The sequence below is a fragment of the Elgaria multicarinata genome, chromosome 3 (genome assembly GCF_023053635.1).
Source record: "Elgaria multicarinata webbii isolate HBS135686 ecotype San Diego chromosome 3, rElgMul1.1.pri, whole genome shotgun sequence".
NCBI classification, from domain to species: Eukaryota; Metazoa; Chordata; class Lepidosauria; order Squamata; family Anguidae; genus Elgaria; species Elgaria multicarinata.
Window position 1 is genome coordinate 159,028,624 of NC_086173.1, and position 23,238 is coordinate 159,051,861.

A 23,238-nucleotide genomic window follows, 5' to 3' on the forward strand; every position below is an offset into this window, starting at 1 on the left:
TTTTCTGCACATCTACACTGCTCAAGCTTCAGTTTAGAACAAAAATGAGCAAAATCGGCCTGGTAGAGCTCGAGTAATAAGCCTTACACTGCTGTATTTTTATATAAGATGTGGAGCGGTATATAAATGCATATTAATAAATAAATACAGGACAGAAGAGTAATATGATCCACACACATAGAAAACATAAAATTTAGGATAGAGCAGGCGGGGTTAAGAGTCAAAACAGGAAGGAAAGTAAGGTTACATTGACCGATGTGGGAAATAATAAGAAAATGTACTGAAACTTTGGTGGTTCTTGGGGGTTTCAAATATATGAATCAACTGAAAAATGAGATCCGGCCAGGAGCTTGAACACAAAGGAAAGAGAAAAATAAAAGTAGTACTCCAAGATCGCATTATGCCGCTCCCTGTTCCTGCGCCACATCACTAGCTGCTCCTGGCGTGTTGTGACAAAGAAACCAAATGCACAGTTACAAGACGGGGGATACTTGGCTCAGCAATACTACAAGCGAGAAGGATCTTGGAATTGTTGTAGATCACAAGCTGAATATGAGCCAACAGTGTGATGTGGCTGCAAAAAAAGCAAATGCTATTTTGGGCTGTGTTAATAGAAGTATAGCATCCAAATCGCGTGAGGTCCCTGTTCCTCTCTATTCGGCCCTGGTCAGGCCTCACCTTGAGTATTGCATCCAATTCTGGGCTCCGCAATTCAAGAAGGACGCAGACAAGCTGAAGCGTGTTCAGAGGAGGGCAATGAGGATGATCAGGGGTCTGGAAACAAAGCCCTATGAAGAGAGACTGAAAGAACTGGGCATGTTTAGCCTGGAGAAGAAAAGACTGAGGGGAGACATGATAGCACTCTTCAAATACTTAAATGGTTGTCACACAGAGGAGGGCCAGGATCTCTTCTCAATCCTCCCAGAGTGCAGGACATGGAAAAATGGGCTCAAGTGACAGGAAGCCAGATTCCGGCTGGGCAGATTGTTAGAGCAGTACGACAATGGAACCAGTTACCTAGGGAGGTTGTGGGCTCTCCCACACTAGAGGCCTTCAAGAAGCAGCTGGACAACCATCTGTCAGGGATGCTTTAGGGTGGATTCCTGCATTGAGCAGGGGGTTGGACTCTACGGCCTTGTAGGCCCCTTCCAACTCTACTATTCTATGATTCTATGATCACATTTCAGGAACAAAACACTACACGTCGCCATTTTCAGTGGCAAACCCGCATTTGCTTGTCATGTGCTCATTTGCCTTATACTCTCGAGTCCAGGGAGGGCAACACTCCCAAAGTTGCTATGCTCCAAGTCACTGCAGCCCAGTCAACATGACCAGGGATCATGGGCGTGCGCAAGGGGTGTGCAGGGTATGCCCAGGCACACCCTAACGTCTCAAGCAATAAGTGCCGAACTGAGGGGGCATTTGAGTAGGGATCCAGAGGGGGATCTGGACGCAGCGGGAATGGTCCTCCAGCTGCCCTCCAACGTGCTGAAGAATTGCTGCCTCCAAGAGAGCACAGTTGCTCCCAGCAGAAGGAGTGAAAAGGAATTATTCTGCTGGGAGCCTCTCTGCCGAGAGCTGTGCTGCAAAAAGGCCAGGAGGAGGGCCTCCGAAGGCTAATATCACCTTGTAAGCCCTTCCACCAGCCATTGCCACCACAACACCCACCAACGCTGGGGCTTCAGGAGTGTCTCTTCATCCCAGATTCCGGCTGGACTTCAGGAAAAACTTCCTGACTGTTAGAGCAGTACGACAATGGAACCCGTTACCTAGGGAGGTGGTGGGCTCTCCCACATCTTGAGTATTGCGTCCAGTTCTGCACACCACACTTCAAGAAGGATGCAGAAAAGTTGGAGCATGTTCAGAGGAGGGCAACGAGAATGATCAGGGGACAGGGAACAAAGCCCTATGCGGAGAGACTGAAACAACTGGGCATGTTGAGCCTGGAGAAGAGAAGATTGAGGGGAGACATGATAGCTCTCTTCAAATACTTAAAAGGTTGTCACACAGAGGAGGGCCAGGATCTCTTCTTGATTTAGGGTGAATTCCTGCATTGAGCAGGGGGTTGGACTCGATGGCCTTGTAGGCCCCTTCCAACTCTGCTATTCTATGATTCTATGATCCTCCCCGAGTGCAGGACACGGAATAACGGGCTCAAGTGACAGGAAGCCAGATTCCGGCTGGGCATCAGGAAAAACTTCCTGACTGTTAGAGCAGTATGACAATGGAACCAATGACCTAGGGAGGTGGTGGGCTCTTCTCCCACACTGGAGGCCTTCAAGAGGCAGCTGAACAACCATCTGTCAGGGATGCTTTAGGGTGGATTCCTGCATTGAGCAGGGGGTTGGACTAGATGGCCTTGTAGGCCCCTTCCACTCTACCATTCTATGATCCCCTATCCCCAGCTGCAATGGCCCTCCCCTGGTCAGGCAAGCCGAACGTAGAGTAGGGCATCAGTGTACAATGTTTAATAAGTAAATGAATAAAAACAATGCCCTTTATGATTGAGTATTCAATAAATGTTCGCCTTTAAAATATATATATATATATATCCTGGGTGCACACCCTCATGAAACGTGTTGCGCACGCCTATGTCAGGGACAATGGGAATTGAAGTCCAACATTTGAGGGGGCTGCAGGTTCCTCCTCGCTGCTCCAGTTGAACACTGTCCAACCTTCTCCGTATTTTAAGGTTCGTTTATTGTTATTCATATTATTTCACAAAGCGCCTCCACAAGCCGGGTGCTGAGCGGTGGCAAAGAGAAGGCAGTCCCGGCCCGCAGGCTTACAATCGAGTAAAAGGACACGTTAGGAAGGGACTGCGAGAGAGGGGGATGCAGGATTTAGTCCAGGGAGGAGAGTATTGGGAAGTGGAGAAGCTGGAAAGTGGCAGCAAAAGAAAGAGAGAGAGAGTTAGAAGGGAAGTAGCAGGACATTCTGTGGCTTTACCCCACAATTGAGTATCTTGTATATGTCTGAATTAGTATGTCTGGTAAGTATGGAATGTTAGAACTGAGTGGGTGTGGTTTGTGATGTAATAGGTGTGTGGGGGGGAAGAGGAGTATATAAGGAGAGGGTTGGGAGTTTGTGAGGTAAGTGAGTTTGAGGGCGCGTGAGGAGAATTGTTTAGTCGTAGAGTAAGAAGAGTTTCAATTCTAGGGACTTAGGATTGGTAGAGAGAGGGGTGGTTGGTGTGTGGAGAATTTAGATCAGGCAGGAATGAAAGTATTATATTTTGATTTAAAGCTTTTAAATAACAATTTCGTGAGCTACCAAATACCACGTGTCAGCTTGGCATTATTTAACTGCCTTACAGTTATTAAACACCCACACCAGATTATACCCACAGTATATTTAGAGCAGATCCTGAATTAAACCTGTTTCCCTTATAGCTAGGGGAAAGGTTTTATTTAACTCTCCCTCAGGTTTTCAGGTGGTGGCGCTTGGCCTGGGGAGGGTTGATGCGGTGGGCCTAGCGTAAGGGTTTGTTACGTCGCACATTCCAGCGATGAGAAGCAAAGAGGATGGGAGACAGATGGAGATTTTAGACTTGGCTAGGAGTTTAGTGCCAGTAGAGCAGAGAGTCGCCTTGTTCGGAAGACGCCTTAAACCTGTCTTCTGAACAGGGCCAGTAAATACTAGAACCTTGAGGTGAATTTAAGAAGGCGGCAATGGAAATAAACAAATGTAGAATCCAAAACAAGGAGCATTCCCAAGTTTGCTGAGAGCAGCGGCAGACAACTCTCATTGTCCCCAGTCAGCAGGGTCAGGAATGATGATCATGGATGATGGGAGTTGTAGTCCAAAACATCTGGAGGGCCCCCCCGATGGCCTGCGCAAAAGGGCATAATCTCCAATGGCTACTGGGTTCCCCACTCCCCGCCAAGCCTACGGTGGAAAGGTTTTCCGGTAGCACTGGTGTTACATTGCAAAGAGTGCCCTTTCTCCCCAGGCAGCAGAACCGGCCCTTGGCAGGCTTTGGCTGCGGCTGGTACTTTGCAAGGCTTAGGAGAAGGAGGCGCCAGGCACAGCTGTCACCTCCTGGTTTCTCTTCTCACGAGATGTCGCAACGCTGAACAAGATTGATGGTTTCATGGAAGTGTCTCACTCAGCCTGTGTATTTCACAGTTTTGGGCCCGTCCTCGGGGGCAGGGGGTCCGCAGAGAAAAAGCTTTCTCCATCATCCAAGTATTCAGAATTCTGCTCGCTGTGTATCTTTGGCTGACTAAGACAACGTGAGCTTTCCTGCAGCCTCAGCCGCTCTATTTTTTCTCGCAGGCATGGGATCTCTGATGTCTGATAAGATTGGACCTTTGACAGAAGCCTTGCCCACAGTCCGTGCACCTATGTGGCTTCTCTCCTGTGTGGATTCTCTGATGCACAATCAGATGTGCCCTTTGACTGAACCCTTGCCCGCACTCCAAGCACTTGTGCGGTTTCTCCCCCGTGTGGATTCTCTGGTGTACAACAAGGTGCGTTCTTTGACTGAAACTCTGACCACATTCTGAGCATTTGTAGGGCTTCTCGCCTGTGTGGACTCTCTGATGTCGGATAAGGTTGGACCTCTGACTGAAGCTCTGCCCACACTCTGTGCATTTGTGAGGCTTCTCTCCTGTGTGGATTCTTTGATGGATGACAAGGTGTGCTTCCCATGTGAAGCTTTGCCCGCAGTCTGTGCATTTGTAGGGCTTCTCTCTCATATGGATTCTCTGATGAGCAATGAGGTTTTTCCTCTGATTGAATTTTTTCCCACAGTCAGAGCATTTATGAGGCTCTTCACCAGCATGAATTTTCTGATGTCTAATGAAGTTTGACTGCCAATTGAAGATTTTCCCACACTTAGGACATTCGTATGGGTTTTCCCTCATATAGATTCTCTCCTGTCTACCACCATTTGACTCCTGATCGACATTTTCCTCATAATTTAAACTTCCGTATGATGTCTTTTCCGTATGGACTTTCTGATGCTTAATAAGGTGTGGGCTCTGACGAAAGCTTTTCCCACAATCCAAACATTTGAAAGGTTTCTCACCTGTGTGGATCCTCTGATGGCTGATGAGGTTCGTTCTTTGATTGAACCTTTTCCCGCAATCGGCGCATTTGTGTGGTTTCTCTCTGGTGTGTATGCTCTGATGTCTAAGAAGATTCCCTCTCCGGGAAAATATTTTCCCACATCTGAAACATTTATACGGATCCTCTCCCACGAACATTCTCTCCCGTCTAATGCGGCTTGGCCTCGGATTGAATGTATTCTCTCCTGTGTGAATTCGTTGATGCTTAATAAGGTTTGATTTCTGACCAAAGCTCTTCTCACAGTCCGAGCACTTAAATGGCTTCTCTCCGGTGTGAATTCTGTGATGTCTAACAAGGTTGGATCTCTGACTAAAGCTCTGTCCGCAATCGGCACATTTGTGCGGCTTCTCCCCAGTGTGCAACCTCTTGTGTATCATGAGATGGGCCCTCCACCGGAAGCTTTTCCCACAGTCTGGACATCTGTATGGTTTCTCTCCAGTGTGGATTCTCTGATGAGCATTAAGGTTTGTCCTCTGGTTGAACCGTTTCCCACACTCTGGACATTTATGCGGTTTATCTTTTGTGTGGATACTCTGATGTCTAAGAAGGTTCCCTCTCCGAGAAAAGACCTTCCCACACTTGAAGCATTTACACGGGTTTTCACCGAGGGGAGTCCTCTCTAGTCTACTGCGATTCGGTCTCTGATTTAACCTTTTCCCATAATTTGAACATCTGTGGGGCTTGTCCCCCGAGTGGACACTTTGATGTTTGATAAGGTTCGATTTTTGAGTGAAGCTCTTCTCACACTCTAAGCATTTATAAGGCTTCTCTCCTGTGTGGACTCTGTGGTGTCTAACAAGGTTAGAGATCTGACTAAAGCTTTGCCCACAGTCTGTACACCGATGTGGTTTCTCTCCCGTATGAATCCTCTGATGGATAATCAGGTTTGCACTTCGACTGAAGCTCTTCCCGCAGTCTAAACAGGGGAAAGGCTTCTCACCCGTGTGAAATCTCTGGTGCCTCATATAGCTTGTTTCCCAGTTAAAGCTTTTCCCGCATTTCAAACACTGAAACTTTTTTTCTCCCATGTGGGTTCTCTGGTGTCTGTTGAGGTTTGACTTTTGAGTAAAGGCTTTCCCGCAGATACTGCACACATGCCTTCTCTTTCCCGCGTAGAGTCTGTGCTGGACTGCGGTCTCACCGGAGTTGCCATTCTGGCAAAGGATGGATTTATTCTCTCTCTTGTCCATCTGCTCCCACCTGGCTCCCTCGCGATCTACAAGGCCTTCTTCCGGGTCTCGAGGCTCGATTCTTTCCAACGACATCTCGAATGACGCTCTTTCATCCTCGCTGTCCCACCCGCCGGCTGCTGGAATTAGAAGAGGGCCTTGTTAGAAAGGAAACCTGAAAACGAGGGAAACAACGCATTGACCACTGTGTAGACTCAGGAGCAGTTCAGACTAGATGTGGAGATGTGAAGGGCCAGGAAAGCAAAAGTCAGAAAAGGGATCCTGCCTGAAAACCATCTATAATAATCAAAGAGGATTTGTGTCTGTCTAACTCAGTGGTTCCCAAAGTGGGCGGTACTTCCCCCTTGGGGACGGTGGGATTGCATAGAGGGGCATTAAGAGGCAAGGGGACAGCAGGGGGCATTAAGAGGCAGGGTGGCAGGGGGGCGCTCGAGGTGGTCTTTTCCGTTCCAGGAGTTTTGGTTACAGAAGGAAATTTCTGATCGCTATCCTGCACTATGGAGAGTGGTTCAGAAGCTCCTGGTTGCATTTCCAACATCATATTTGGTGGAATGTGGTTTTAGTGTGGTCTGCCTACTTCTCTCCAAGCAAAGAAATCGACTCCAGATTACTAAACGTGGTGATTTAAGACTCATGTTAAGTGACGTTAAACCAGACATTGGGAAACTGGTATCCCTTCATCAAGCCCATCCATCACATTAAGAATTTACAGAATAGTGAGGTACTCTATCTACCCTAGTTACTAAATGTGATATCTAATATTCTTGCTAAATGACTATCAGACTTTGAAAAGGTGATATCACTGGATCAAGTTCATTAGTTCTGTTTAATTGAATAAACTAAAAAAAATGTAATTGGATTTTGAATAAATATTCAATTAATTGTTACTGTTTTGAATTTTTTTGTTATTGTCTTCCTTAGTGGGTCGTTGAAAACCGCTATTCTGAATAATAATTTTTATAGGGTAGGGTAGGGAGCACTGGGCATGAGTTTGTTGAACCAAGGGGGCGGTTACCTGAAAAAGTTTTGGAACCACTGTTCTAACTGTCCATCTGGGCTGTAAAGACAAAACTGTGAAACCAAGATGCCCGAACCTTGGCATGCAAATTAAGGAGGTCGTAGGGGTAGAATCATAGAATGGTAGAGCTCCTGTGTCTTTAACAGTTGTATTGAAAAGGAATTTCAGTAAGTGTCATTTGTATGCATGCAGCACCTGGTGAAATCCCCTCTTCATCACAACAGTTAAAGCTTCATCACAACAGGCACAGTGATACAAAAGTGGGCAGGGCTCCTGCAGTTATTTATCTTATTTTTACGTTATTTGTTACACGTATATTACACCAATTCATCCATGGAGCCCAGGGGGGCTTCCACAGTCCTGCTGCTCTCCATTTTATCCTCACAACAACCCTGTGAAGTAGGCTGGGCTGAGACTGGCCCAAAGTCACGCAGTGAACTTCATGGCCGAGTGGAGACTAAAATTCAGGACTCTCCAGTCCAAGACTCTAACCACTGTACCGCACTGGCTCATTGTATTTATTTATTCATTTAATCTGCCCCAAGTGACAAGCATTTTCTGGATGGATTACAAAGACCAAAAAGGATAAAATACAATACGAAGAGCAAAAAGAACAATATGCGATACAAGAAGACAAACTGCCCACAAATAGATAAAGATGTACATAAAGATGTACATAAAAATAAAGACGTACATAAAGATAAAGATGTACATAAAGATGTACATAAAGATGTACATAAAGATAAAGATGTACATAAAGATGTAGATAAAGATAAAGATGTACATAAAGATGTAGATAAAGATAAAGATGTACATAAAGATGTAGATAAAGATAAAGGTGTACATAAAGATGTAGATAAAGATAAAGGTGTACATAAAGATGTAGATAAAGATAAAGATGTACATAAAGATGTAGAAAAAGATAAAGATGTACATATTTTCATACTTAAAGATGTATAAAAATATACAGACGTATAAAAATATAAAGGCGTATAAAAACAGCGCCCCCAAACCAAAGAACTAAATCTCTTGGGCTTGGCAGTCTGGGGGCTGGTACCCCCCCCCCCCCACTGCGCCTTGACAGATTACACCAAAACAAATCCCTGCATTACACCTGTGTAGGTGTGCACCACACTTTTCACTAGGTTGTGCACCCAGGGAATTCCTTTTATTATTTTTTAACGGCGAACATTTATTGAATACTCAGTCGTAAAGGACATTATTTTTATTCATTCATTTACTAAGCACTGTAGGCACTGTTCCCCTACTCCACATTTGGCTTGACTGACTGCAGGAGAGCCATTGAAGGTGGTGCGGGGTTAATGAGGAGACGGTCCTCAAGTCCTAGCATTGGTGGGGCTTTGTGGTGACGCTGGCTGGCTTACGGGGCGATATTAGCCTTTGGGGCTCTTCCTCCTGGGCCAGATCTACACGTCGTTGCGAAGGCGCCTTTTTTAAAGACGTACCTAAAAGAAGCGGCTCTTTCTTGACTGTGTGCCCTGACTCTCCCTGAGAGAGTGCTGTTGCTCCTGGCAGCAGGAGCAAAAAGGAATCGCTCTGCTTGGAGCCTCCCTGCTGGAAGCTGCACTTCAGAGAGGCCGGGGCCAGATCTACACGTCGTTGCGAAGGCGTCTTTTTTAAAGACGTACCTAAAAGAAGCGCCTCTTTCTTGACTGTGTGTCCTGTGAGCTAGGCAGCACCGCCTGCGGAAGAATCTCGACCCCATTCGAAGACGCTGCTCTGCTCTGGCCGCTTCCCCCTCGCGTCTTCTTCCATTCGAATAATCCCCCCTCCCACGCGGCGGCTCTTCTGCCGCATCCCGGCGGCGGCTCCTCCTCCTGCAAAACCCTTTTCTCCCTCGGTGTGTTTGTATTTGCGTTTGTGTGCGCGCGGCGGACGAGTTCAGCTCCTGCCTCTCGCTCTCCCCCGCGGTGTCATCTCCCCGGGACTCTCTTCGGTGTGTGCTCGAACACGCGCACGCAAACGCAAATACAAACACACCGAGGGAGAAAAGGGTTTTGCAGGAAGAGCCGCCGCTGCCGCCGGGACGCACCAGAAGAGCCGCAAGGTTGGAGGGGGGATTATTCGAATGGAAGAAGACGAGAGGGGGAAGCAGCCCGAGCAGCGTCTTTGAATGGGGTCAACATTCTTCCGCAGGCGGCGCTGCCTAGTTCACAGTACACACAGTCAAGAAAGAGGCGCTTCTTTTAGGTACGTCTTTAAAAAAGGCACCTTCGCAACGACGTATAGATCTGGCCCCGGCCTCTTTGAAGTGCAGCTTCCAGCAGGGAGGCTCCAAGCAGAGCGATTCCTTTTTGCTCCTGCTGCCAGGAGCAACGGCACTCTCTCAGGGAGAGTCATCCCACGTACCCACTTCCCTCGAATTATCCCCTACAGCGCTAAGCTGTCGCCGTTGTTGTTGCTATCGGGCGGCTAGATCCTTTGCATACCAGGAAATGGGTTTAAGGGGGGAAATGTAAAAAAATCATTAAAAAAATCAACGGATGACCCAATCCGATTCAAATTTGGTGTGCTTAAAGCTCTCCTTAATATCTATTACTGTGGCAATTTTGATGTCTTTATTTTTAAAGCTTACACAGATCATAGAATCATAGAATAGCAGAGTTGGAAGGGGCCTACAGGGCCATTGAGTCCAACCCACTGCTCGATGCAGGAATCCACCCTAAAGCATCCCCCACAGATACTTGTCCAGCTGCCTCTTGAAGGCCTCTGGTGTGGGAGAGCCCACAACCTCCCTAGGTAACAGATTCCATTGTCGTACTGCTCTAACAGTCAGGAAGTTTTTCCTGATGTCCAGCTGGAATCTGGCTTCCTTTAACTTGAGCCCGTTATTCCGTGTCCTGAACTCTGGGAGGATCGAGAAGAGATCCTGGTCGTCCTCTGTGTGACAACCTTTTAAGTATTTGAAGAGTGCTATCATGTCTCCCTTCAATCTTCTCTTCTCCAGGCTAAACAGGCCCAGTTCTTTCAGTCTCTCCTCACAGGGCTTTGTTTCCAGACCCTTGATCATCCTGGTTGCCTTCCTCTGAACACGCTCCAGCTTGTCTGCGTCCTTCTTGAATTGTGGAGCCCAGAACTGGACGCAATACTCTAGATGAGGCCTAACCAGGGCCAAATAGAGAGGAACCAGTACGTCACGTGATTTGGAAGCTATACTTCTATGTAAGCATAGATGTAAGTATTTGTTCAATTTTTCTTCAAATCCTGCTCCTGTGGCCCAGGGGCCGCTCGGAAAACAACAAATGATACGCTCAAAAACTAGTAGCAAAATATTGCACTTCTTTTGTTTAAGAAGCACAATTAAAGCAGGATTAGGGTTGCCCTATTCTGAATCCACAAAACTGGGACAAATTTGGGGGGGGGGTGAGGGGGGGGGCTAGGATTATTTTAAAAAAACTGGGAAAGAAAGAAAGCTATCTAAGCTTTAGTTATCTAACACTGTAATCCTATGTGTGTCTACTCCGAAACAAATCCTATTAAGTTAAATAGGACTTATTCCCAGGTAAGTATACATGGGATTGCACCCCAAAGTACTTAAGCACCTACAAATAAATAATAGGCAAAGAACAGTTTAAGCAAACAGACAGAGAAAAATGACACTAAATTACATTCCTCCACTATTTCTCAAAAGCTAGAGGCGGCTTCAATATGGAGACTTACACTCCACTGAGCAGGCTCAAGGCACCGTTTCGGAGGGTGGAATTCCTCCAGCCGGCTGGAACAGGAATCCAGGATTCTTGACTGACTGGCCGGGACATTTTGGAAATGCTTGGAAACCAGGACATTCCCGGTTTTCCGGGACGTCTGGCAACCCTAAGCAGGATGCATGGGAGTACTTCACAATAAAAGCAGATTATAAGCTGGGAAACTTCAGCGTCCTTTGCACGCAATTTACAGTGATTGTGCAGTATAACGCTGGTGTGATAAAGCTCAGAGCAGCGGTTCTTCAGTGTGGCAGCAAAGCATCTGGATTCCCCTTTGGATCCCTACTCAACGCCCCCCTCAATTCAGCGCTTATTGCTTGAGACATTAGGGTGTGCTTGGGCACACCCGGAACACCCCTCACGCACGCCTATGTGCAGAGACACCTTGCTCTTTCATTTGAAGCCTATGCCTGTGCCCTAAGCTACCATTTGGCGCTTCACTCTGGTTGGTGGCTCTCGGGAGTTTTACTAAAAAACAAAAGCGGGTTCTGGAAGCTCGGAGACAGCCCTCTTTTGCAAGAGGAGTCAACCCTGGCAGAAATCATTACCCCCAAGTACCCAGGCACAGGGAAACAACCTTACCCAGCAAGCTGGCCCCCTCCTGTTTGATCTCCCGGAACGGCTGCCTTTCTTCAGCATCGTCTTCTCTGGAGAAACACATCGCCACCTCCTCGAATTCTCCCAGCACCTGAAATGCGAGAGGCACGATGCTGGGAGGGAAGAAGCTGACATGGGTGACCTACATCCAAATGTGGCCTTGTGGAGTGTTCCTGTTCAGTGCCGGCCATGCCCTCTTCCGGGATACTCTGTTCCACGATTAGGCAACCTTTTTGGGGGGACCCATTAAGCAATGTGAGAAACTGTCCTGGGCACCACCACAAAATGGCTGCCACGGGAGGCGTGGCAAAGGACAAGTCACCTGCCCCAAAGACTGAGTACAACGCAGAGGTGGGGGCCGAACCCTGACACAACTTTGAACCCCCCGTTTTCAGCTCTCACGGAAACCATCTCACAGCAATCCCAGCTGCTAGGAAGAAAAATGTGATGTTGCTTTTTAAAAGTGGGAGAGGTAGCGCACCATGGCAGGTGCCCCAAAAAGCTGTCAAGGGGCACATTCGTGCCCACGGGCACCACATTGGCTACCCTTGCTCTATTCCATCCCCCAAGCTTTCTGGTCCCCACAAGAGTCAGTGATCAGTCTTTGCCCACCGTGCACACTTAGTCCTTACTGTTTGCATATGCATGCATGGGGTGGGTGGGCTGTATTGGAGTTTACTACAAATTTATTGATTACCCCCCTCTTGTCCTGCTTTGGCTACATAAAGATCCACACTCGGAGATTCAGGACACATAAAAGGAAGGACTTCTTCACACAGCTCATAGTTAAACAATGGAACTCACTACCACAAGATGTAGTGATGGCCACCCATTTGGATGGCATTGAAAGGGGTTGGATAAATTCCTGGAGGCGAAGGCTATCAATGGCTACTAGCCCTGATGGTTGTGTGCTATCTCCAGTATTCGAGGCAGAAAGCCTGTGTGCAGCAGTTGCTGGGGAACATGGGTGGGAGGGTGCTGTTGCACCATGTCCTGCTTGTTCATCCCTGGCCAATGGCTGGTTGGCCACTGTGCGAACAGAGTGCTGGACTAGATGGACCCTTGGTCTGATCCAGCAGGGCTCTTCTTACATTCTAACATATGAAGCAAAAAAGCCTTCCTTAATCTAAGTGCCCACTAGATATATTGGACTTCAACTTTATCATCCCCAGCCAGTATGGCCAATGGTCAGGGATGCTGGGTGTAGTAGTCCCAAATGTCTGAACAGCGTCAGGAATGGGAAGGCTGCAAGAAAAGTGAGGTCCGGAAGGGCTGATCTCCACAACAGTGCTTCAAAACCTGGAGCCTGTAGGCCGTATCCATCCCTCCACCGCCCCCTAGAAAACTACGCTCCTTCTTCTGGCCACACACCCTTTCCCCCAACCACCAATCGTGCAGCACTTTCCCGGCTCTTGTGCCATTTCCTCCCCGTTCTAAAAGTTGGAAAGGGCCTCTCCCAAAGTTTCGTTCCAGACAGGAAGAGCTTTAAGCAATACTATGCTGGTCTTCTCGGCCCCGCCCCTTTTGCCTTTGGCCCCGCCCACCACAGGAACGCGGCCCTCTGAGAGCTTCTCCGGAACGGAATCCTGGCCCTCGGGCTGAAGTTCTGCGCCCCATCCTAGAGTCGGAAGACCTAAAGACGGTCGTGCACACGCTGGTAACTTCAAGGCTCGACTTCAGCAATGCACTGTACATAGGGGCTACCTTTGTGCCTAGTCCAAAAACTTCAACTAGTTCAAAATATGGCAGCCAGGCTGGTCACCGGTACACCTAGGGGTGACCACATTACACCAGCTTTAAAATCTCTTCACTGGCTGCCAATTAGTTTCCGGGCGAAGTATAAAGTGCTGGTTATCACCTTTAAAGCCCTACAAGGTTTGGGTCCAGGCTACCTGCGGGATCGCCTTCTCCCGTACAATCCACCCCGCACACTCAGGTCCTCTGGGAAGAATCTACTTCAGTCAGTCAAAGTTAGGCTGACAGGAATTACCCAGAGGACCGTCTCTTCTGCTGCTCCCAGATTGTGGAATGGCCTGCCAGAGGAGATTCGTCAACTTAACAGTTCTTTAGCATTTAAGAAAGCTATAAAGACTGATCTCTTCCGGCAGGCCTATCCAGGGGAATTTTTAGGATGTTTTTAGGAAGTTTTAAAAATGTATACTATGTTTTTAATCATTATTTTATGTATTTTGTGAACCGCCCAGAGAGCTTCGGCTATTGGGCGGTATAAAAATGTAATAAATAAATAAAATAAATAAATAAAATAAATATTTTATACTTGCTGTTGTTCCCCGCCTCGATCAAAATGGAGAGGCGGGTAAGAAATAAATGTATTATTATTATTATTATTATTATTATTATTATTATTATTATTATTATTCTGCACCCTCACCAGGAGGGGAAACACACTCACCTCCTGCTTCCACCTCTCGGCCTCTTGCTGCCTGAGCAGGAAGTCTTCCACCAGGGCCACCGCCTGGGTGCAGGTCTCCGGCCCACCTTCACTGACCCAGCTCTGGATTTCCTCCGGCAAGATGGCCAGGAACTGCTCCAGGACGATCAGCTCCACCATCTGCTCCTTGGGGTTCAGCTCAGGCCGCAGCCACTTGAGGCAGAGCGCCCGGAGCTGGGCGCAAACCTCCCGGGGTCCCTCAGCCTCCTGGTAGCAGAACCACCGGAAGCGCTGCCGCTGCATCTCGGCGCTGAGGGCTTCCTCAGGCAGGGCCTCCCCCTTGATGGCGTCTTCGTCGTCCGCTTCCTCTCCAGGGTCTGCGTTGGGATTGGCCTCGGGGGACCCCTCCCTGAGGCCTAGCAGGAGTCCACTCGCTCCCTCTCGCATGGCAGGTCCCTGGTAAACACCAGCCGATGCGGCACAGGGGGCCGGAAGTGGCCCCCCCGAGACCTGTGAGTTGCTCCACCCTGAAGAAGGAGGCTGCACCGTCCGTAAGAACTCTTGCCACTGGGCTTCCCAGCAGTGGGACAGCAACCCATCGTCCAGGTCACGTTCCGCTTGTTTTGCCGCTGCCCAGCTAAGACATTCTCCGATGGTTCCGGCTTGGGTAAAGTGAGGGGCCTTTCTGGATCGTTTCGTACCCTCCGACGGCGCAAGGCCCGTGGGGTCCAGCTCTTCCGTTTTCACCCCCTTGTCTCCCACAGCCTCGTACGGGAGCCGGCCCGAAGAGGCCACTGCCTCTCGCTCGGCGGCCATTTTGTCCTCGCCTCAGTTCAACCAGCTCCCCTTCGGATCCCAATTTCTTCCGCATACGTGAAGAAAATGCCCAGCCACCAAGCCTTACGCAACGTCAAGGGGCCGAATGAACGGAGACAGGGTTCAGAGTCTCTTGGCCACACAGGAGCTGGTAACGTTGCCTCTTGACTTCAGAAGATGTGCCCTTCAGGGAGAAAGAGAGACACGCAAACACCACATTTGAGAGTTTTTCTTTAAACAGAAAAAAACACGGGCCTCACAAATCCCTTGTCCGGAACCACGTTCCTATCAGCGTAGAATATTACATAACAGGCACCTATAATAGAACACGAACCCAGGTTCCCTGCTAAGCTTTTGAAGAAGGAGATTGTGTACAAACACGCACACAAACGGAAATATGGAAGAGCCGCCTGCCAGCCAGTGTAAACAATGCTGAACCAGATGGGCCAGTGGTCTGACTCGGGAGAAGGCAGCATCCTGTGTTCCTAGTCCTTTGGTGCTAGAGCAAATGTTTTGTGTACAAAGGTTCCCAGCTTCTATGCCCGAAAACTCCAGGGAGGGCTGGAAAAGAATACTCAAAAGTAGGGTGGCCATATGGAAAGGAGGACAGGGCTCCTGTATCTTTAACAGTTGCGGAGAAAAGGGAATTTCAGCAGGTGTCCTTGGTAGGCAGGCAGCCCCCGGTTAAAGTCCCTCTTCATCACAACAGTTAAAGCTGCCTTGCCCTCTTTCATATCTGGTCACGCTACCTATACTCCTGCAGCTTTAACTGTTGGAATGAAGAGGGAATTTCATCAGGTGCTGCCTGCCGACAAAGGACACCTGCTGAAATTCCCTTTTCTACACAACTGTTAAAAATACAGGAGCCGTACAAAGGACACCTGCTGAAATTCCCTTTTCTCCTATACAGGAGCCCTGTCCTCCTTTCCATAGGGTCACCCTACTCAACCATCCAGATGTTGTGGGCTACAACACCATCACCCCTGAACATTGGCCCTGCAAGGCGACTGTAAGTCCAGTCTGGAAAGGGTTCATAGGCTGGGAAAGACCGGCGTGGAGCCAATCCTGGGCTAGCTCCACGATCAGGCTTTGCAGAAGGGCAGCACCTTAGAGCAGCCTTTTCAAACCTGGGCCCCCTCTAGATGCATTCGGACTACAACTCCCAGCATGCCCCTGCCAGAAGCACATCCGGAGGGGCACAGGGTTCAGGAAAGAACTGAAGAAAGAGATGGGGAAGCCGGTCTTCCTTTGCCTCTTACTAAGGGGCGCCACCCAGCTCAGGCTTAGCTGGGAGTCAACTTACCGATGAGTCTTACTTCGGAGGAGACATGCATCAGACTGCCATGTGGGCGGGGAGGGCTCCTGCGCAATCTATCGCCCTCCCCCTCTGCATTTCTTCCTCCCATCATGCTTTGCATCAGAGCACATCTTTCTCCCCCCCCCCACCAATGCCCCCCCTCCTTTGAACTCACCTGTTTCTGCTCCCCCCACCCCTCAAAGTGCTGCCAACATCCCCAATGTCCTCTGCTGGGAATTTTCAAAGTGCTGCTGTCAAAAGAGGAAGCGGAAGCCACTTCCTTCCCCCCTAAGATGCCCTTCCCCCCCCCGCAAATTCCCACGCCCCTCTAGGAGCGGCGGCTCGCTGGCTTTAACGCTTGCCCGGCCACCTTGGGCGCTTGTCGGCGCCAAGAAGCGGGTCGATGTTCCACATGTGACGTGGTCCCGAACCCGGGTCAGACGCTCGATGCGGGGAGCTGTAGAGAAGCTTGCCGGAGCTCTTCTTTGGGGCAAGGCGCAGCTGACAAAATAAAATAATAATAAAAAAAAGGGCAGGCATTAATTCAGCAGGTGTCGTGGTTAGGGGGACAGGCTAGGAGCAGGGAAAGCCAGGTTCAAATAGCCATGAATCTGCAGCAGCTATACTGTGACCAGATTTAAAAGAGGGCAGGGCTCCTGCAGCTTTAAGGGTTGTGATGAAGAGGGGATTTCACCAGGTGCTGCATGCATATACAAATGACACCTGCTGAAATTCCCTTTTCAATACAACTGTTAAAGATGCAGGAGCCCTGTCCTCCTTTCCATAGGGTCACCCTATCTGTCGCCAGAGACAGCCCCCTCCCTCTGCCTAACGGTAGGGCCGGCCCTGGATGAGGCTGCTGTGAAATTACACTGGAACAGGGCCAAGGCGGGGGGGGGGGAAACAAATGTATTTATTTATTTATTACATTTTTATACCGCCCAATAGCTGAAGCTTTCTGGGCGGTTCACAAAAATTAAAACCATAATAAAACAACCAACAGGTTAAAAGCACAAATACAAAATACAGTATAAAAAGCACAACCAGGATAAAACCACGCAGCAAAATTGATATAAGATTAAAATACAGAGTTAAAACAGTAAAATTTAAATTTAAGTTAAAATTAAGTGTTAAAATACTGAGAGAATAAAAAGGTCTTCAGCTGGTGATGAAAGGAGTACAGTCAGGGCTGGCGCCAGACTATATTGTGCCCTAGGCAGGCGCGTTCTGAAGCCGCCCTCCCCCCACTCGCTCACTCACTGCTCCCACCCACCCACTCGCTCGCCCACCGTCCTGCCCGCCCGCCGCCGCCGCCCCCGCCCACTTGCTGCTCCAGCTCTCCCCTTGCTCACACGCTCCAGCTGCCCCCATCGCTCACCCGCCGCCCCCGCTCGCTCACTCACCGCTATGGCTCCCCCCTTGCTCGCCCACTCACCGCCCGCTCCCTCCCGCTCCCGGCTTTGAAGCCAGGACACTGGGGTTGGGGGGCAGGGCAGAGGCTTTGAAGCGGCGCGCCTGGAAATGGCTTCCTGGCGTGCCGTACTGAAGCCTCCGCCTCCAACCCCAGCATCCTGGCTTCGAAGGAGCCAGGACGCTGGGGTTGGGCGGAGGCTGGGGCGGAGGCTTTGGAACAGCACACCTGGAAGCCGCTCTAGGAGAGCAGCTTCTGGATATGCTGTTTGGCGCCCTCGTTTGCTTGGCTCTCTAGGCGGCCGCCTGAGTTGCCTCTACGGCAGCACTGGGCCTGAGTACAGTGTAGGCACCAGGCAGACCTCTCTGGGGAGCTCATTCCACAATCGGGGTGCCACAGTGGAGAAGGCCCTCCTCCTAGTAGCCACCTGCCTCACTTCCTTCAGCAGGGGCTCACGGAGAAGGGCCTCTGTAGATGATCTTAAGGTCCGGGCAGGTACATATGGGAGGAGGCGTTCCTTCAAATAACCTGGCCCCAAACCATTTAGGGCTTTAAATGTCAATACCAGCACTTTGAATCGGGCCTGGACCTGGACCGGCAGCCAACGAAGTTGTAAAAGAACTGGCGTAATGTGATCTCGCCGGCCAGTCCCTGTTAGTAAACGGGCTGCCCTGTTTTGTACCAGCTGAAGCTTCCGGACCGTTTTCAAAGGCAGCCCCACGTATAACGCATTGCAGTAATCCAAGCGAGAGGTTATCAGAGCATGGATAACTGTAGCTAGGCTATCTCTGTCCAGATAAGGGTGCAGTTGGTATACCAGCCTAAGCTGGTAAAAGGTGCTCTTTGCCACTGGGTTCACCTGTGCCTCAAGTGACAGTTCTGGATCCAAGAGCACCCCCAAAGTCATCTTCAAAGCTGCAGAACACACCCCCTCCCCACGACATTCTGCCCTCCAGGTGCCACTGGTCGGGGGGTGGGGGAGGATGGAAGTTACAGCTCTCCACACCTGGAGGGTGCTGGGTTGGTGCGGGACGGGCACAAGGGAGGCTGCTGCTGCTGCTGCTGCCGACAAACTTCGCTGTCGGAGGAGAAAATTCAATAGCATTCCGAGTAAAACTGAGGGTCCAACAGCCAAGAGTTAAAGCTGCAGAGCCCTGAGTCCTAGAGAGGCGTGGGAATTGTGTGTGTGTGAGTGAGTGAGTGAGTGCACACGTGTGCTCAATCCGTGCACTGCCCACAGGCTCCTCCTCTTCCTCAGAAGCTGGATTTTGAATTTCTCAGCACTGCATCCATGTAGAAGCAGTGAGTTTTCAAAGCTTGTGGGGGGGTGTTTTTGTATGATGGTGGCTCTAAAAAAGGAGAAGAGGAAAAGGGGAAGGCAGATTTGAGGAGTTGGTGGGCGGTGGGTGGGGTGGGAGAAAGGGCTGGATATGGGGGTCCGTTATTCGTGCAGCTGTGTCCTCACAGACCCGGGACAGGGCAGAAAAAGAGAGGGAATTTTGTTCCCTTGAATCTTCTCTTGCAAAACAGGTTGGAGCAGTCCTCTGTTTGGAGTACAGTGTCCAGTCCAAATCTGGTTTAAAGATCCAGAACTAATAACAGGGACTTGGAGATTAACCACCAGTGTTTAGCAGCTGCTCACAGCCTTAGCCACTATTGTACTTCTGTTTAAATTGCAGGGTTTATTTCTACATTTGCTTCTATACATATAAGCCAGCATATCCAAATGTGATGCAAAGCGGCGACCTCTTTCACCGCCCTTTTTGGGTGACGCATGTCTAGGGTGACCCTATGGAAAATTTGTTTGTTTATTTATTAAATTTATATGCCGCCCCATAGCCGAAGCTCTCTGTATCTTTAACTGTTGTACAGAAAAGGGAATTTCAGCAGGTGTCCTTTGTATGCATGTAGTACCTAGTGAAATTCCCCCTTCCATCACCACAGTTAAAGCTGCAGGAGCCCTGCCCTCTTTTGTATCTGGTCTTTCTAGCTATACTAAACAAAAAGTTAAGGATATATATAAAGTAGAACAATAGTACTTAATGTACAAGAATAAAGTTAAGATTAACAATAGTATTGCATTAAAAGTGCAATAGCATATTGCACAAAAACAAATGTCTAGCAGAAACAACGTAGAATAAAAAGGCCAAATGCGTTTCAACAAGAAGTCTTCGTCAGTGGCCAATGCGGGCTGCTGTATGCTCCCTGGAGATTTAATTGGGCTGACTTTACAGTTCCCACAGTTATGTGGTAGAGGGTGTCACTCCCATTTGAAAATAATGCAGGGCCTCAGCTTTTTCAAACCGCCATTTATCTAAAGTAGGGTAACCATATGAAAAGGAGGACAGGGCTCCTGTATCTTTAACTGTAATGTAGAAAAGGGAATTTCAGCAGGTGTCAATTGAAGATGGTGAAATTCTTCTCTCTTCATCAACACAGTTAAAGCTGCAGAAGCCCTGCCCTCTTTTGTATCTGGCTACTCTACTATAGCTAGTGTAGCTTTAACTGTTGTGATGAAGAGGGAATTTCACCCACTTCAGTTGACATCTGTTGCAATGCCCTTTTCTACGTTACTGTTAAAGATACAGAAGCCCTGTCCTCCTTTTCATATGGTCACCCTAGCCTAGTTATTAATTTTTCTAAGGATACAATGCAATGTAGCTAGACAGAAAACAAGATCCTACAACTCCCAGCAACCTCCAGCCGGCCTTGCGGGCTGGAGAATGCTGGGAATTGTAGAATCTTTTCCCCCGTCTTAAAAATGCATCGCACTGCGCCCTAAGCCGTTGATTTCCAGGGCGGAGCGACCTTTTGGGCACCCAAGAGTTAAAGTGGTAGAGCCTTGACTCCTAGAGAGGCTTGGAATTGGAGGGAGGGGGGGTGTCTTTGCAACAAGACGGTCCTCCTGTTATCCACACCGCATGAAGGCTCCTCCCCTTCCCCAGAAAGTGGATTTTGAATCTCTTAACCCAGGGACTTTTTCTGGCACCCACGTGGGGATCAGTAAGTTAAAAACAAGCTTTTTTTGCAGCAGCAGCCAGGAGGTGAGAGTATAAGAAAGGGGAGGAGAGGAAGAATCTGGAATCTTTGGGGGGTGGGCGGGAAAGGAGCGTTGCCCAAATCCATGCAGTTGTTTTCCCCACACCCAAGCTCTTATCATGCACAGGGCAGAAAAACGAGAAAGAGAAAAGCGCATGTGATTTATGCTTGCCCTCCTCCTATTATTGCTGTATTTTATTTATTTTTTTATCTTCTGCGGCAACATCGCCTTGCTGTTTCTGCAGTATTATGGGGCTGTGTTTTCCCCTCCATTCTGATGTGCGGTTTTTGTTTTTTTAGATTTGCTGTGAGAACAACAGCGTCGCTGAGCTGGACTGCGATCCTATGCATATTTACTCGAGAGTAAGCCCCCAATGGATACTGTAGGGCTTACTTTTCAGTAACCATCTGAACATTTTCCTGGAAGTAAACCCTGTTGAACATAATGGGACTGATTTCTGAGTAGACGTACACTGGCCACATTGCTGTGTGGCCTGTGAAATGGGAAAATATAGGGTGACCCTATGAAAAGGAGGACAGGGCTCCTGTATCTTTAACAGTTGTATTGAAAAGGGAACTTCAGCAGATGTTGTGATGAAGAGGTGTCAATTCCCTCTTCATCACAACAGTTAAAGCTGCAGGAGCCCTGCCCGTTTTTGTGTCTTGTCACACTAGGCAGGGCTTCTGCAGCTTTGACTGTTGGGATGAAGTATGGTAGGAATTTCATCAGGTGCAGCATGCATAAAAATTACACCTGCTGAAATTCCCTTTTCAATACAACTGTTAAAAGATACAGGAACCCTGTCCTCCTTTCTGTACGGTCTCCCTAGTCATCTCTATAGTAACCAATGGGATTCACGACATCTTCTGGCAGTAGATTTTATAAATTCTATCTGCGTTGCACAAGAGAGTCCTTTTTGTTGCAAGAACAACAAAGAATCTTGTGCCATCTTAAAGACAACAACATTTATTCTAGCACAGGCTTTTGTGGATACTGTCCACTTCCTCAGAAGCATGGTGTGTTAACCTCAAATTGGCAGATTTATGCCATGTTGGAAGGGCCTGGGGGATGTAATCCATTTTGACGCAGGGAATTGAAATGCAAAAAGTACAAACAGCGATTATTATTTTAATGCAAAATATTGTTGGGTGATAACTCAGACAACATTGCAATGGTGAGCCGATTAACAGAACTAGTGTGATTTCAATAATAATAAAAAACCTTTGTCCTTATTCAGTCCAGAAGACATAGAGTTGAATTTTTTTTAAATGAATTGTACTTCCTCAATTTCGCGTTGATATCTGTCTTTGAAATTCCTAACTGAATCTACCATTGCTCCGTTGAATTTGCTGGCTCTGAGTTCTCATTTATGAGTACCGCCAAAACTCAAAGTTGGTCTGCCTATAAATCGAATCTAGTATAGGGTGACAAAGTGGGTTTAGAAGGGACCCACTGAAATCAATGGGACACGTTAGTCGTGGCTAAGTTAAGTCCCACAGATTTCAGTGAGTATTCTCTAAGTATGGCTAAATCTGGGTCCAGCTCCCTAAACACCTGTTGGGAAGTAAGCTGAATGGAATTCAATGAGGCTGGCTTCAGAGTAGACATGCATAGGACGGCAAGGTAATTTGCTCTCTCCCCAGTTTCAGTTTCCTGAGCTGAACCTCCTGGCAAGAACAGCCTCCAAACACAGAACAACGTTAGGGTGACCCCATGAAAAGGGGACAGGGCTCCTGAATCTTTAACAGTCGTATTGAAAAGGGAATTTCTGCAGGTGTCATTTGTGTATATGGAGAACCTGGTGAAATGTCCTCTTCATCACACCAGTTAAAGCTGCCCTCTTTTAAATCTGGTCTCAGTATAATGCAGTATAGCTCCTGCAGCTTTAACTGCTGTGATGAAGAGGGAATTTCACCAGGTTCTCCATATATACAAATGACACCTGCTGAAATTCCCTTTTCTATGCACCTGTTAAAGATACAGGAGCCCAGTCCTCCTTTTCGTATGGTCACCCTAAATAACATTTTAGAACCAGAAATAAAACTCTCAAGAGCTGAATAGCAAGAAGACAAAAAAATAAAATCAAAACTACACAAGAGAAATCACTGCTCGTATCACCAGAGGGGAAGCCAAAAGCCAGTGTTTCCACAGTGTTCCCTGGAGAGATGCAGAGATCATACTAGATTAGGTGGCTGTATGGAAAGGAGGACTGAGCTCCTTATCTTCAACTGTTATATAGGAAAAGGGAATTTCAGCAGGTATCATTTGTATGCAGGCAGCACCTGGTGAAATTTCCTCTTTACCACAAGAGTTAAAGCTGCAGGAGCCCTGCCCTCTTGACCAGATACAAAAGCCATCAGGACTAGTAGCCATTGATAGACCTCTCCTCCTGGAACTCCATTTTAAAGCCATTGAAATTGGTGGTCATTCAGCTTTCACCTGAGACCTTTGGGATGTGTTGGACTACTCAACATGTGTTGGACTACAACTCCTATCAGCCCCAGCCAATGGCCAAGGATCGTAGGAGTTGTAGTCCTAAACCTCTGGTAGGCCCCAGGTAGGGGAACCCTTGTGTAATAAATAATTATACTAGAAAAGACTACAGGTAAGAAGGGATCATTGCTGTTTTTTTTATTTATTGTTATTTTGTTGTTTTAAAATTAGTTTTTAAACCCACAT

At 48.2% G+C, this 23,238-nt stretch overlaps 1 protein-coding gene across 2 annotated transcripts; it reads right to left on the reverse strand.

Annotated features, from left to right (window-relative positions):
* Nucleotides 1–2,676: 2,676 nt before the first annotated feature.
* LOC134396127 (zinc finger protein 271-like) lies at nt 2,677–16,357 on the reverse strand. Of its 2 annotated transcripts, none has more exons than XM_063122494.1 (4): nt 16,284–16,357; nt 14,017–14,995; nt 11,589–11,694; nt 2,677–6,379 (listed from the first exon to the last, which is right to left on the reverse strand). In XM_063122494.1, exons 2-4 carry the CDS (start codon nt 14,809–14,811, stop codon nt 4,263–4,265), a joined length of 3,018 nt encoding a protein of 1,005 aa, XP_062978564.1. In that variant the 5' UTR covers nt 14,812–14,995; nt 16,284–16,357; the 3' UTR covers nt 2,677–4,262. The 2 variants fall into 2 exon arrangements, with proteins under 2 accessions (XP_062978564.1, XP_062978563.1); XM_063122493.1 differs by having other exon boundaries at nt 2,677–6,382.
* Nucleotides 16,358–23,238: the final 6,881 nt, after the last annotated feature.